Source organism: Siphateles boraxobius, unplaced genomic scaffold, assembly GCF_051911475.1.
Source record: "Siphateles boraxobius isolate OS27281-9 unplaced genomic scaffold, OSU_SipBor_1 31, whole genome shotgun sequence".
NCBI lineage: Eukaryota > Metazoa > Chordata > Actinopteri > Cypriniformes > Leuciscidae > Siphateles > Siphateles boraxobius.
The window spans coordinates 9,063,556-9,080,350 of NW_027508931.1; the positions used below are offsets into that span (position 1 = coordinate 9,063,556).

Below are 16,795 nucleotides of genomic sequence, written 5' to 3' on the forward strand. Positions count from 1 at the left end.
AAATCATTGAATAAGGTAAAAAACAACAGCTTCTTTATTGCTCAATAATGTGAATGTAATACTATACCATTGGCACTGCTGGAAGTGTAGACATTGATCCTATATCAACTTGTGTCTCGTCTGGGACTTTGTCTTTGCCAGTTTCTTTCAATGTGACCTCAGCAGAAGTAATAACAGGTTTCTGAGACTCTGCAGCTGGTATTGGTGCCACCACTACTGTCATCTCAGTCTGCAGCATATCTGTGGTTGGAACAACAAAGAGAGGAGCAGGGACTGCTGGAGTGGTCACAGCTGACTTTAAAACAGTAATAGGCCTAGAGGTGGTTTTCTCCTCTGCCTGCATTCCAGGAGATGTTTTTGTCTTGGATTTTAGAGTCTGTGCCTGTGAAGGTGCAGGAGTCTTGGAGAGCTGTGTTTTGGGTGTGACTGTGGGCTTGTCTTTTGTGGATACAGGGTCAGATGCTGATATTTTCCCCATGTATCCCAGCTGCCCAGCAATAGCTCTCTGTGTTTGACAATTCAAACACAACCACTCAGCCTGCAAAAAAACAAAACAAAAAAACACAATGAGAATGAATCTCTCTCTCTCTCTCTCTCTCTCTCTCTCTCTCTCTCTCTCTCTCTCTCTCTCTCTCTCTCTCTCTCTCTCTCTCTCTCTCATATATATATATATATATATATATATATATATATATATATATATTAGGGGTGTAACTATGTATTCGTATTGAACCGTTCGGTACGAGGCTTTCGGTTCGGTATTCGGTATGCATTCGAACGGACCGAACGATTCGTTGGACCATTTTTCCTGCTGACCAAAATACACCATCACAACGTCGCGCAAAATCAAAGGGCAAACGTAATGAAAGCGGAACGAAACCGCGCTACTCATTATTTTGTGCTTCACGGATCGTTTATCAGTTCGGACCATCAACATCACTGCAGCGCGAGCCGATCTTGATCAAGCGACACTGTTACACAGCGCTGAGAGATCCAGTAAACAAAGCATTTGAATTCACCACGGAAGTAATAACATCGCTGCGAGGTCTAGTGAGAAGCAGTACAATTTCTCCGTTATAAACGGATCAAACAGCCCTGACGTGGAAACCAGGAGAAACATTGTTCCATGAATGAACTAGTTATAGGTTTTAAGTCCACAGATCAGCAACATTCACCATGGATTTACTGTAGTAACACTCAGTGTAAACAAGTTTGGCAGAAATAGTAAAATGCTTTCAAGTACATCACACATCTTTTTCCAGCACTTCAAACTCTAATATTATCATATTTAAATGTTATTTTTATGTCATGTGGTCTTAGGTCATGTGATGACCAAAACATTATTTGTTCATCCTTCAAAGATTACCCCTATTTATAAAACGAAAAGTTTCAAGATGTAGGAAAACTAAAAAATAATTTTTCTTTTAATAAATAGGAAATTTCTCTGGCATTTTTCTTTTTGCTGTATTGCATCGAACCGAACCGAACCGTGACACCACTGTATCGTATCGAACAGAACCGTGAATTTTGTGAACCGTTACACCCCTAATATATATATATATATATATATATATATATATATAAATTCAGTGTCCCCACATATTGGGATGTCCCTTATTGTTCAAGTGGCACCACACTATCATAAATGAAATACGCTTGAATAAATAACAATCTTTTTGCATTTAGAATAAATGAACAATAAATACACTGTCCTCAGCGATTTTTACAAAGGCTCTTTTCATTATTCTTGCAAATAAGAGCCACAGTAAAACACCTGTCTCTGTTCCTACAGGAAACCATGATTACACGTTTACATCCGTGTGTGTGTGAGAGAGAGAAGGGATGAGAGAAAAAAAGTTCACACTTAGAGCGTGCTACAGTAGGATTTAAACACACATACTCTGTCCTAACAGGAGATTAGGGTTTATTCCCCCCCCCCCAGTCTCTTTTGACATACTCAAAGGCTTATTCACAAAGCTGTGATTATAAAAACGTAATTTTCTTAGAAATTACATTGTAAATCAAATAATTTAAAAGAAGGGGGTATGCAAATGCATTTCAAAGGAAAGAAATTGAAAAACAAATCCCAAGACTAACTCCAGACCAGACTGAAGCCATAACTCCCAACTTAGCTATTCTGTTCTACTAAATGTCTTTGTTTGTATCATCTCTCTCTCTCTCTCTCTCTCTCTCTCTCTCTCTCTCTCTCTCTCTCTCTCTCTCTCTCTCTCTCTCTCTATCTCTCTCTCTCTCTCTCTCTCTCTCTCTCTCTCTGAGAGTCTCGGAGAGCTGTGTTTTGGGTGTGACTGTGGGCTTGTCTTTTATGGATACAGGGTCAGATACTGATATTTTCCCCATGTATCCCAGCTGCCCAGCAATAGCTCTCTGTGTTTGACAATTCAAACACAACCACTCAGCCTGCAAAAAAACAAAACAAAAAAACACAATGAGAATGAATCTCTCTCTCTCTCTCTCTCTCTCTCTCTCTCTCTCTCTCTCTCTCTCTCTCTCTCTCTCTCTCTCTCTCTCTCTCTCTCTCTCTCTCTCTCTCTCTCTAATGACATTGTATTAATGATTGCAACAGAAAGCTGACAGATGTATTCTGGGTGTGTGTTTTAACATTGTGTACCAGGGAGAAGAAATTAGGCACAGCCAGATGATGGTAAACATATGTAATCACAGACAAAGAGGATAAGTCAGTGAGGTTTATCAGGACAAACTTTCTCTTCAGAACATCTGAATTACATCAAAATTGACTAAAGAATAAGGATCTGACTGGGTCATTACTAAGTGTCACCATGGAAACCAGATAAGATTTATACCTCTAGGGGAACAGTTTGTCCTGAGCCTTTAGCTCTATACCAAATCCTAGAGAGCAGACAGCATTTTAAGGCACCTTAGGCATGCTTTCAAAGTGAAGACCGTTCCGAAAGCATTGCATCTTCATACAGAAGCTAAATTAATTAAGGTGAAAAAGGAGAATTAAATAAAAATCTATTATAATTGAGATAACCTTATAATAAAAGTTAAGGAAAATTAAGAAAAAAATAATCCAAGATTGTGGACAAAGTTTAAAGAAATGAAATAAAGAAAATGATAAGTTAAAGCATAATTTAATCATCATTATAATAGACTAGTTTATTCAGTATTGTAGTAGTGAATGTAATTTTATGCTATTGAATTGTAATCTTAGCAACATGCTAATGTCAAACTCTACTGAAATCCCCTGAAAGGTTAAAGAGTGTTCCAAATCAGTCACGTATGAAGAATAGGCCAGCTAGGCAGCTCACTAGATTTTGGAACAGAGCTTTGAATTATACATTTTATGCCCTTGCAAATTTAAAGGGGTGGTATTAATACCCCTTTCTACAATATGTAAAATAAGTCTCTGTTGTCCCCAGAGTGTGGATGATACTGTTTAGCTCAAAATACGTGAACGCGGATTGACAACAGAACCGGAAGAGAATACAATGCTGAATAAAGTCATCGTTTTTGTAATTTTTGGAACAAAATGTATTTTCGATGCTTCAAAAAATTCTAACTAACCCACTGAGGTCACGCGGACTACTTTGATGATGTCTTTATTGCCTTTCTGGACAAGGACAGTATACCGTACACAGATTTTCATTGGAGGGACAGAAAACTCTCGGACTAAATCTAAAATATATTAAACTGTGTTCCGAAGATGAACGGAGGTCTTACGGGCTTGGGACGACATGAGGGTGAGTCATTAATGACATAATTTTCATTTTTGGGTGAACAAACCGTTTAAGCCCAACTACTGTAGGTTGTAAACCCAACAAGTGTGAGCGTAAAGGAACAGCCCAACACATCACACACCCCTAATACAAGGCTACAAAGCTGCCATTCTCTTCCTGCTCCCATGCTCCGAGGAGGAAACCGGTTTGTTTCCTGTGCAGGGAGCTTTAGAGCAGAGGTGGGCTGTCAGGGCCATCAGGGCCTTCTCTGCTGGCCCTGTCAGAATCTAAAATATAATATAATATAATATAATATAATATTTAAAATATATATTTTTAATTTTTACGATTATATTTCCATAAAGAATATGGTTATTTTTTGTGAGGCTGAGCTGGATTTTCCATATGGTCATCAAAACGCATCACAGCTCCGTGGACCAGCACTAGAAGTATAGCTACCCTTCTATTGAAGCTGCCATTTCCCATTTGATCATAACTTTGACTGACGTGTATCATTAGCCTATCAAATTTCGATGCGCAGTGACAGAACGCCCTCAGGGCCCAGTGATGTGTCGGCGCTAGCCCCCGCTAATGTCATCAACCGTTTGAAATGTTGGCGGGTTGTGAGCAATGTCAGTGAACTGAGCTATGGCCGCTGCCTTCACACCTCTTACCGGTCCAGTTGACGATCTCCTTCGTTTGCCTTTTTCAAGGCGTATGTTTGGAGAGAAGAAAGAGATCATTTAAAAAGGAAGATCTACACCTAAGCTGGATGGGCTGGCCAAGGCCAGAAAAGGTTTTGTGCGGCACTTCACTATCAACTATGACCGCTATGACTGGCTAACAGCTAGCACTGAGCGGAACAGGTTATTTATCATTCACACAGGAAGTGCAGCGAGGAACGGTGTGCAGCCTTTCTTTTACTGTCTATGGGTGCAGCTGACAACACTGTGAGGGGAGTTAGTGAGCTTGTTACTCTCGCAGTGCTGTCAGCTGCCCCCTGTTCTCTCTTCCTCACATGCATGCACGCACGCACACAGACACACACACAGTATCTTTCACACAGGAAGCGCAGTGAGGAACGGGATGAGGAACCAAAGTGCAGTGAGGAACCACGTTCACATCTGTCTGTTTAATGCTGGAGCAAGCAGACTTGTTCAACATGTTGACGTTAAAGGCCCTGTTGGGACCAAGTTTTTGTAAATGTTTTGTAAAAGAGTAAGAGTAAGTTTTGCCGCTATGCAAGCATTTTCATCTACTAGCTTATTAATAAAAAAAGTTACGTTGTATGAATTATTTTTTATGTATATAAATATTGTAATCAGTTTTAAATACATTTTAATCATTTTAAATAAATGCACAAAAATATTTTCAACATTCATGGTTGTGTGTTTCATATTATTTTTAAATCCATGTTATAAACACTTTTAAACTAAGTCCTTAGCTAAACTATGAGTTTAATGTAATTGGTGGCTAAGAGCCGTTTGTTAAACAGAGAAGAGGACTTATTATAAATACAAGCTGTTTACAATAATATTAGGCACAGTAGCTTCTTTTCTTTTCGTTTTTACCAAGAACTTTATTGAACAATGTGAAAAACCATAAATGGCCCGGTACAAAATAGGGATGTCACGTTATTAGATCAGTAGAAGACGCATAAAGCTTGCCACAAAGAACTGGCAAATGTAGCCTAATAATTATGAATGTGTCAAATATAAGTCAAGTCAAGTCAAGTCACCTTTATTTATATAGCGCTTTTTACAATACAGATTGTATCAAAGCAGCTTCACAGTGATAACATGAAAATAATATAACAGAGTTTGTTTCTAAAAGAAAATTGAGTCAACGTCCACCTTAAGCAAGGCAGATCAATAATATTATTGAATATTAAATGTCCCCAACTAAGCAAGCCAAAAGCCAAGGCAACAGTGGCAAGGAACCAAAACTCCAAATATAACAAGGAGACATTTTAATTGTTTCTTAATAAATAGTGTTTTCTGTGACGATGCTGACTCGTGCACCTTCGCAGTATTGTGAATGTGAAGAGGGTTTTGAATAATAATCAAATTATTGCCAGCGATCGTCGAATATTATTTTTGCTTGAAATGCCCATCCCCTACAAAATACGAAATGTCTTAATCAGACAAAATACAAGCATCATAGCATAAGAAATAAATGTAAATAAAGAAGTAAAATAAAAATACATTAAAGTAGGCCTAAATAATAAATAAAGAAATAAAATAGGCTCAGTAGCTTCTGAAGCAGGAACACAAGCATGTAGTCGCAGTTGTTGCTGATGTTAGGCTACTGATTTAGCGTGTCTGACTAGTCGACACGTGGGGTGATGACATCATCGTTTCACAAAATATGTTGGTTATTGGGTGTGTTACTGAAGGCCCTGACTGAAACCCCACGGTACGCTACTGCTTTAGAGTGATCGTGGCCTCAAAAACCTCAGTTGAGAGACCTGAGTCTATGAGTTGGAACGCCTCAGAGGCCAAACGCACACTTTCATAACTCTGTTATCTAGAACTCCCGGGAGTAGAACAATCAGGGAAACCATGTACACACGCAGTACAACAACGTCTGCAACTCCATTTGAGCTTCAACACCTCGGGGTGGAGTCTGAATCTGGTGCCCTGGGATGTAGATCCTGAGCCATCATCACCAGGTGATTAAGGGCAAGGTTAGATGGTGACTCGTCCAAGGGCACCGAGCAACCATCCATGATTGCTCCCCAGCCCGTGAGGGAAAGCATTCGTCGTAAGCGTTAAGCAAAGGACCCTGGGACAAGAACTATCTACTATGACACTGATCATGGAAAGGGGTTGCCCCTCAGGGAAAACCCTTTGGTCATGAGCTACCACTGCAAGGGCCTCATGTACAACAGGCCAAAAGGTATCACATTGGACGCTGCTGCCATCAGACTAGGGATCGACCGATACCACTTTTTTCAGAATTTTTCACCAAAAATTCTGAGTATCGACCGATACCGATGCCGATCCGATACAAACACCGTTTTTTTTTAGTAAGTGGAATTTATATAACTCTCTGTGTGTTGAACTGATAATCACTCTTTTGTGTGTTAAACACAATCTACTTAATACAGACAACTTCAGTATAAAGAAAAAATCCCAAAAATATATGATCATAATCTATGACAAAAATGCTATTATAAACTAGATAAGTGGATAATTCAGCAGTAAAATTTAGTCTAGAACAGGGGTTCTCAAAGTCTACATTCAAAGGTCCAAATCGGAATTTTCATCAATGTCAAGGGTCCGGAACTATTGGTTATTACAAAACTTATTTTTAATAAACATGCATAACAAATCAACACTCATTTTATGAAAAAAAGGTGCCTTTTGCATTTAAAATACATTAATAACAAGTGCAAAAGTGGCAAAACAATTCATTTAAGTGTCATCATTTTTCTTAACAAAACACAACAAGAGGTAGGCCAAAAGTAACGTGCAAAATACAGAGCAGTCTAATGTGAGAAATGTCACTGTCTGTCTCCCATCAGCAGCCGAAACCGTGGCACAAAATGTGTGGTTGCTAGACAGAGACACCGGCCTAAATGTTCATTAGACAGTAGTTTTGCTGTCCGTACCTCTTTGTGGATATTGCCGTTCAAAATGTCTGTGTTTTGTTTCATAATGTCGTTTGACATTTCCACTCTTCACAACTCCAACTGTCTCGTTACAAATCAAACAGAATAGCTTTGTGCTGGATTGGGGCAAAATTAACGCATACCTCTCTGCCCAATCATCTTTGAAAACTCTATTTTCTTCGTCAACTTTTCTTTACAGTGCGGCACAAAGCGCTTATGCGCATCCCGAGCGCAGAATGATGCGCTTGCAGCAACATGGAGTCACAGCACGCCGAGCCTGCATTGAAAAGTTCAAAGCACAAACGAAAGACATATTGATGCGTAGTGTATTATACAGTATCTATCTATGCAATAGTTTATTGAGCCTTTTCTTTTAACAGTTTTACATTTTAGTTACTGTGCGCATGAAGAACAATTATAGTGGACTCTACTCTAGTGTTGTGATCTAACAGACACCCGGTAGAAACATGATTAAGTTACAGCAATAAAGTCCAACAAGATAAAGTTGTTTTATGCGAAACCATAGACCTTTATCTACAGATCAAGTATAATAATAGTAACATTGAATCATCTTGGAGAGGGTTTCATCATGCTGACTGTCGTAACTGAACGCGACGCTGAACACTGAGGGTGCTTCTCATTTCTTATTTGTGCATCCTCGTTTCCTTTCCTCGCTTCCTTTCCTAGCGCCTCAGCTCCTCCCCCTATAGGTTGTGAGGGAAGGACGCAAGGAAAGAAAATGAGGACGGAGGAATCGAATTAAAGCTTTTTTATACATTGGTATACTTGATCACTTGAGCGTCACTTCATAGCGTCATCAGCAGCGCTCAAAGGATCTGCCCTTATGTTGTTGAAGTTTGTTTAAGAAATTCATAATGAATAATAATAAAGCAAGATACCCTGTTGAAATATGTGAGATGTGTGGTTTATAAAAACAGCAAGGGTAAAGTACAAATTCAAATTATTGTCACCGATGTGAAGGGGGAGGAGAATGTATACGTGCGTCACGTTTAGTCAATAAAACACTTCCGCATAGGATACAACTGTGTATCCTCGCTCAAGACTCCTCTAAAAGTCTCCTCACTCCTCGATCCTCGACTCCTCACGGTGCAATTAGAGAATTGAGATGTCCTTCAAGTTGGCTGTGCTTGATTGGTTTCCAGGTCATAGGATGGAGGACAGAGGAGCGAGGAGACGACGAGGGATATTGAGAAGCACCCTGAATGAAGAATGACTGACAGCCGCAGCGGAGGGAAATGTTTACGTGATCTTGAATTTAATGACTTAAATGTTAATTTCTATCTAACATTATACTATAATTGCTTCAGAACACTTGTAATATAGTGCACGAAAACTTTATGGTGCTTTATAATGTTTTTGCTGCTTTTGTGGGGCTTAACAATAACACAGAATAGCATGCGCACAATATCGGATTTGGATCGGCCTCGTCTGATCGAGACCCGATTCAGCAAAAATGGCAGAATCGGAGCCAATACCGATACTGACTATCGAATCGGTGCATCCCTACATCAGACCCCACAGTCTCTGAAACTGTTTCACAGTGAGTGACTGCCCTAGCTTTATTCTTTTCAGAGCTGACAGGATAGACTCTATGCGTGCCGGTGAGAGGTATGCCTGCATTGACATTGAGTCCCAAACCACGCCTAGAAAAGTGTTCCTCTGTAGTGGAGAAAGCACACTCTTTTTGGCGTTTAGCCGTAACCCCAACTCTTTCATGTGGGCGAGAATGACATCTCGATGCAGAACCGCCAACTGATGCGACTAAGCCAGAATCATCCAATCATCAATGTAGTTCATGATGCGAATACCCTGCAGGAGCAGGGGCGCCAGAGCTGCATCTACCCATTTTAAGAGACCCTCGGGCATTTCCGGGCGTACACTGAGATAAGGGCTCTTCTGAGACTAGAACTCGCTGGAGACCGTTGTGCCCCGAAGCACACAAGGTGATGGGGTTGGCAGAACGGCCCCTGAGGGCCCCGTATAACAAAGTGTTATTAATTTCCCCAAAGAAATTTCACCATTTATTTCCTCAGAATTAAATGCAGCCAAAGAATCAACCAAATCAACCATGAAAGTAAACATGGTCTGGATGAAAGGCAGAATAGTAAATTAATACCGACATCTAACTCCTCAAAGATCAGATGGGTAAATATTATTTAATGTTCTCAAAAATGAAATGCAGCCAAATATCAACCAAACAAGTAGAAACGGTCTAGGTGAAAGGATGAATGTAGTGTTGTAAAGAAGGACTTGTTATTTTATGTTCAGGGTAACGGGGATCAGCCAATTAGCACCTTTGTTTGGGGCCGCAGGACACCTGTTTGCGCTGACTGATAAGTTTTGTTTTGAGTTAGTAGTGAGAGCGGCCGGGAAGCCTATCGTAGATATTTCTGAAGTGCATAGTTGTCGTCTGTGTCGCTATCTGTGCATGTGTGCGTTCAGAAACATGTGAGTACCCTGGAAATGTTTACATATGTGTATTTTTTGGTGCCTTAGGATTTTATGAGTGTTGTCTATTCTGGGATACTCAGTTGAAATACAGTATGATAGCATAAATTTTGCTAGCATCATGCTAATGCCTAGTACTATTAGTGTTACACTACTATTGTGCTTATGTGTGTACTCACCTGACACTGCATTGTTATTATTGGAGTGTTTACAATGGTTGTGTAGTAGAGAACTATGTTTTTGGGTTGCTGTTACTGAGACCCAGCAGTAAGAAGTTTGTTCTTTAATTTAATAAGGAGCTAATGTGTGTTACCTGGTATTTTATTTGGTTATTTGATATAAGCATCTAAAGTTACTTGAAGGGAAAGTTATACTAATACCATTTATTAGCTTTGATAATTGCATGCTGTCAGCACTGTTGTTTACTTGTATGCTGATATTTTCTTTTTCTTTATTGTTTATTGTAGAACCATACATATACTGTACCTTCAAAAAGACAGACAATCAATTTCTGGATGTCAATAAATCCATTGAAGAGCATTAGAGCATTCGATTGCATTCTTACCGATGCACCACAGTGGTCACTTATTCCCAACTAGACAGTTACAGTCCTAGCTATCAAGTCGCCCATACAAGTGTATTAATACAGACATCAACTCAGATGAGTATTTAACATTTCATTTCATAACTAAATATTGAATAAAAAATCAATCAGATAGAGAACTTGGTCTGGATGAAAGGTTGAACATATTATTTTCATACATCTACTTTCAAAGCCAGACAAATATTTCATTTAATTTCTCAAAATTAAATTCATATTATGATCTCAAACACAAATATAACCATAAATAATAGTCTAAAAACACACAATTAGTTTGCACAATCATAATAGAAAGAGAGAAATGAGAAAAACCCATTATCTACACGTTGCCTCAGCAAACGCGAGATCTGCCAATAGATTGTTATTGCAGAGATGCAGACAAATAATCTACGCGCTGCAGAGGCAAAAGCGGGATCTGAGCCACTAGATTATTATTGCAGATGCAGACCCATAATCTATGTGCTGCATTAGCAAACGCGAGATCCGAGATTATAGAAGTAAAATGATGCCAAATGTTAAAAAAAAAAAAAAAAGCCTGTTGAATTGTACTACTTGGAAAAAAATATGCATTACATTAACCCTGCTTGTATTTTAATGCATTGTATTTTTAGGGATTCCATTTTTTGGGCTGAAATTTAGCATGGTTGAATATTTAAGCTGTGAATATTTAAATTCAAAACATTTCAAACACATTTTCATTAGTAAAATTTCAATAATCCATATTCACCTTTCATATTCCACTTTCAAAATATTCAAACTGATTAAAAATACAACCTATAATATTCAACAGGTGGTTTTCGTCCATTTTATTTTGCTTTGCAAATTCACTTCCACAAATTCAGTGGTTCAAATTCGACAGTAAATTCAACGTTGACATCCAGGAACTGCAGGAAAAGCAGGAGATTACCGAGCATAATCTCCATCTGCTGTTAGTCGACCTCACCACTAGGGGGTCCAAGCGTGTGTTGTTGACAAAGACCAGAGAAAGTGTATCTGTGATTATTATGTTTTATGTGAAATTCAGTGTCTTCACGAATACTTTTCCTGTGTAGCCTACATGCTCCTCTACCGTGAACGAGATTATAATGTTATTCCCCCGATGCGGATGTATACAGATCCAATGTTACATTTGAGTTTGACATATCTATTGGTTGTTTAGTTGCCTCAACCTTATATTGTGGTGATTGTGCTGCATGCAGTAGGCTAGGGTTTCCCTCAATACATCAGGATTCCCCTAGTGGACATATAAAACGTATGCTTAACGTAGCTTAATGGACTAATACAGTGGTATAAAAGACCAAACTCGCAGGCAAGCAGAAGGACTCAGAATATGAACTTAACGCACAAAGATTAAAGCTGAGCGTTTCCAGGTATTACTGGCATAAGTAGGCTTGACATTGGACATTCGCACATATAGGGACCGTCTCTAAAGTTACATACGACATTGGTATAGACGTTTTTAACTTCCATAACATTTGAAGATAACGACTTGCAGTCATAAAACCAACTGTAAAGTGTTCATGTAGGTGTCAGGCATAATGCGCAATTTATTAAAATAATTTGAAGTTTGCTATTGAAGTAAGAAATGTTTAGGCCTATAGGACTACTAATGTTACTTTAGAGACGGTCCAAAAATGTGCGAATGTAAGCCAATTTTACATTTAATTATTTAGCAGAAGCTTTTATCCAAAGCGACTTAAGTTACAGTTAAACTAACAATATAGGACAACAATATGAAAGTGCTATGAGCCTTCCCAGATTAATCATGTATGTAGGAATATTAACAAGTGTGTAGGCATACTTCCCCAATAAGGTGCGAGTTTGGTCTTTTCTATCACTGTATTAGTCCATTAAGCTAAGTTAAGCGTTTTGTTTTGATGGAAGGGGAATCCTTGAGTATGATGAGGTATTGAGGGAAACCGATTATAATCTGTTCATGGTAGAAAAAGTTGATAACATGTAGCCTAACACAAGGAAAGTAACAAGGAAGTTATTGAATGAAACATAAAAACAGCTTTTTGTGCCTTTATCATCTTTTCCGCATATATACTGACCCAGATAATCATCACAAAAAACGTAATGCATGCTCAATTGTTGTAAATGAGTTTATGAATGAATGGCTTGCTCTAACTGTTGCTCTGGTCTTCGTCAACAACACGCGCTTGCACCCCCTGCTGGTGAGGTCGACTAACAGCAGATGGAGATTATGCTCGGTAATCTACTGCGTTTCCCGCAGTTCCTGGACGTCAACGTTGAATTTACTGTCGAATTTGAACCACTGAATTTGTGGAAGTGAATTTGCAAAGTGAAATAAAATGGGCCGAAAACCGCCTGTTGAATATTATAGGTTGTATTTTTAATCAGTTTGAATATTTTGGAAGTGAAATATGAAAGGTGTATGTGGATTATTGAAATTTTATTAATGAAAATGTGTTTGAAATGTTTTGAATTTAAATAATCACAGCTTAAATAGTCAACCATGCTAAATTTCAGCCCATAAAAATGCAAGCCCTAAAAATACAATGCATTAAAATACAAGCAGGGTTAATGCAATGCATATTTTTTTTCCAAGTAGTACAATTCATCTTCCAAGATGGCCGCCGATGACAGAGCCACACGGCATGTTATCAAACAAAGGATTAAACCTGAGATTTACACCACTATTGATGGCAAAATTATAGTGGAAGATGAACTGTTAAGTTTCCTTTCTGTCAAACTGAAGACTGTACATCAGGATGACATTATCCTGATGGCTGTAAATCATTTTGGATCTGGGTGGATTGAAAACTCCAAGAAGGTCCTGTTTGAACTGTGTCCTAACACTGGGCAGCGTTGTGTAGCTCACAAAGGGAAACTGAAAGATGTCAACAATGTTAAGGGTTGTCTAAAACTACTGAATGAGGTTGGTGAGAATGTTCCTCGCTTTGTGTCCTATCACTTGGATGATCTACCATCAGTGACTTTTAATAGCCTCGATGTCTCTTGGTTAGTAAGATTGAACGCCTAAATGTAGAGTTGGTCTCCATGAAAAATACTGTGTGTAAGCAGTCCACTGAATGTGAGAACCTTCGTGGAATAACTACAGACATTAGCAAACGACTGAGTGTGATTGAGCAATCCAGTGCCAGCAAGGGGAATGCTGCCACAATCATGGCTAGTGAGGAGGCCCAGCTCCATGGACCAAGTCACAAGGATCCTGCACCAGGATCATCGGCGTTGCCCGTCATTGAGGAGACAGCTGGCGGGGGGATTGAGGTGCTGATGTCCCCTGCATGGAGTCGTGTATTAAAGCATGGCAAGCGCAAGCAACGTTTTGGAAAACAATCTACTGCTGCAGTACAGATCAAGACTTGTATGAATCCTCCTAGAGAGAAGAAGACCTATGGAATTGTTGGAACTGGTGCAGTGGAGAACATACATGCAGTAACAAGTAAGCTGGTGAGTGTCTTTGTGACAAAGCTTGATCCTGACTTAGATTCTGAGACGCTGGCTAGTTATTTAAAAGAACAACTTTCCAGAGATGTGACTTGTCTGAAGATTGGCACTGAGTATACTCGCTACAGTTCTTTCAAAGTTACAGCTGAATGCAATGAAGTAGCAGAGATGTATGCGCCGCAGCTGTGGCCTGAAGGGACCTATGTAAGGCACTTCTATGAGAATCGCAAGCCTAGGGCTGCGGTAGGGGCAAGTATTAAAGCACCGCTTGACACAGAGATGAGTGCGCCTGAACCAAAGGGCGTCCCATGCATGTAAAACAATGATAAACTGCTATGAGAGTTGTGTCCTATAACTCCTGTGGTCTGCATATTGGGCAGGATGCTGGAGCGAGAGCCCAACGCACTGTTATTGACAAGCTCTTTGAGAATGCTGATGTGGTGTGTTTGCAAAAGACTTTTTTAGCTATTCAAGATCTGGATAAACTCAACACTGTGAACAATGACTTTCATGGGGCAGGGGAATCCACAACAGACTTAAACACCAGAATTTTGTGTGGTAGGATCCCAGGAGGTGTGGCCATATTCTGGCACAAGAAATTTGACCCTTTGGTCACTGTGATCAGGTTAGACGTGGACTGGTGCTTAGGAATTAAGGTGGTGCATAATAAGAATGTTTTTATAATCTTAAATGTATATACTCCATATGAATGTCACAAAAATGAAAATGAGTACTTGAATAAGCTTGCTTCTATAGGGTCTTACATAAGGGAAAGTGAATGTACATCCATATTTGTCTTGGGGGATCTGAATGCTGATATATCAGATATTAATTCACTTTTTGGTCAACACTTGACACAGTTCTGCGAAGATAACAAGGTTATTTTGTCCACTAAGGAATTACTGCCAGCAGATAGCTATACACATGTGAAAGAAGCCTGGTATACTACATCTTGGTTGGACCATTGTATATCTACTGCTGATACACATGATTATATGAAGGAGGCTGAGATCCTATATGGTTTGGCTACAGCAGACCATATTTCTGTCTCTATGTTCATAAATACTAAGGGTTTACCGGAGATTGTCTATAGTGATAGCCATAAATAAGGTGAGATACTGGACTGGACAAGGCTTACAGAAGATGATCTGCAATATTACAAGTTACTGACTGATGTGTACTTGAGAAATATTGAGTTACCTGTTGATGCAATTATGTGCGTGGATAGCAGTTGTAAGAATATAAGTCACAATAATGACCTATGTGTAATGTATGATAGAATTGTGAACTGCTTAGTTGATGGAAGTGAATCACTGAGAAGTAAAGTGGTGAAACAACATATCATAAGTGTGATATGAAGTGGAATGACTATGTCCATGATGTTCATATGGAGGCAAGAGATGCATTTAGAAGCTGGGTCTTAGCAGGTAAACCTAGGCATGGCCCAGTCTGTGAGCACAAGGTACGGTCTAATGCTAGGTTTAAATATGCTGTGCGTTTTATAAAAAGAAATGAGCAGACTTTGAGGGCGAACTCTATGGCGAGAAAGTTACTAACTAATAATGTTTATGAGTTCTGGAAGGAGGTGAAAGTGGTTAACTGAACATTTCTGAATCTGAAAACATTGCAGAGCTATGGAAGAGTCACTATGAGAACATTTTTAACTGTGTGAAGAGCGATGTGTTTAACATAGGAGAGATATCTCACAGTGTAGTCATCAGGCCGGAGGAAGTATGTTATGCTATTGACGAACTTAAAATGAACAAAGCCTGTGGGCAAGATAGATTAGCAGCAGAACATCTGAAATACGCAAGTCCGAGTATCTCAGTTTTACTTGCTCTATGTTTCTCTGGGTTAATGAAGCATGGCATACTTCCTGGATCCATGTTATCTGTCTTGCTAGTACCTGTAGTCAAAAATAAGACTGGTAAATTAACTAGTATAGATAACCATAGACCTATTGCACTTGCAAATACACTATCTAAGGTGCTGGAAGGGATTCTTATGGATAGGCTTGCAGAATACATAGCGTCAACAAATAATCAGTTTGGTTTTAAGAACAAGCATGGAACTGATATGTGTATTTATGCACTTAAAGAAATTGTCCATAGGTACAGATCTCGCAATAGCACAGTCTTCATGTGTTTCCTGGATGCGTCAAAGGCTTTTGATCGTATCAATCATGGGAAACTGTTTGGTAAACTACTTGAGCGTGGTGTCCCCTCTTACCTAATTAGGATACAGCAGTTTTGGTACTCTCATCAAACTATGCAAGTCAGGTGGGGGAAGAGTTTGTCAACACCTTTCTATGTCTCCAATGGAGTGCGGCAGGGTGGAATTCTTTCTCCGTTGCTATTTAATCTCTATATGGATAATTTATCTATGGAGTTGAAGGACTGTAGAACTGGATGCTTGGTGGGGTATAGTCTCATTAATCATATGCTTTATGCTGATGATTTGGTGATACTGTCTCCCTCCAGTGCTGGCCTGCAGCAACTTCTTGGAATATGTTCTCAATATGGTTTATTGTTTGATATAAAATTTAACTTAATGAAGAGTGTGGTGCTGATTGCCAGAACCAGGGAGGATATGAAATGTGTCTATCCTTCTTTCTTATTGGCAGGCGAACCCCTAGAGGTTGTAAAGAAAGTGAAATATCTGGGCCATGTGATAAGAGATGACCTCTGTGATGATGATGATGATGATGATGTGCAGCGTCAGTGTGGACAACTGTATGGGCAGGCGAACATGCTGGCACGCAAACTCCATATGTGCACTCCTGATGTTAAAATCTCACTCTTCAAAACCTATTGCACTTCACTATATACAGCACATCTGTGGTGTAATTTTAGTAAGTCGAAAATGAAAAAACTTCACGTGGCTTATAATGATGCGCTGAGAATTGTGCTTAAAATTCCTAGGTGGAGTAGTGCCAGTGAAATGTTTGTGTCTAACAATGTGCCCACTTTTAATGCTGTT

The 16,795-nt window shown here is 39.3% G+C and overlaps 1 protein-coding gene across 1 annotated transcript in view; it reads right to left on the reverse strand.

Moving 5' to 3' along the window:
* The window catches only part of pclob (piccolo presynaptic cytomatrix protein b), a 131,107-nt gene that overhangs the window by 52,726 nt on the left and 61,586 nt on the right, over positions 1-16,795 (reverse strand). Inside the window, exon 16 of the mRNA XM_077193650.1 lies at positions 68-538. Within this exon, the coding sequence (XP_077049765.1) occupies positions 68-538 (471 nt within the window). The remainder of the gene's footprint in view (positions 1-67; positions 539-16,795) is intronic.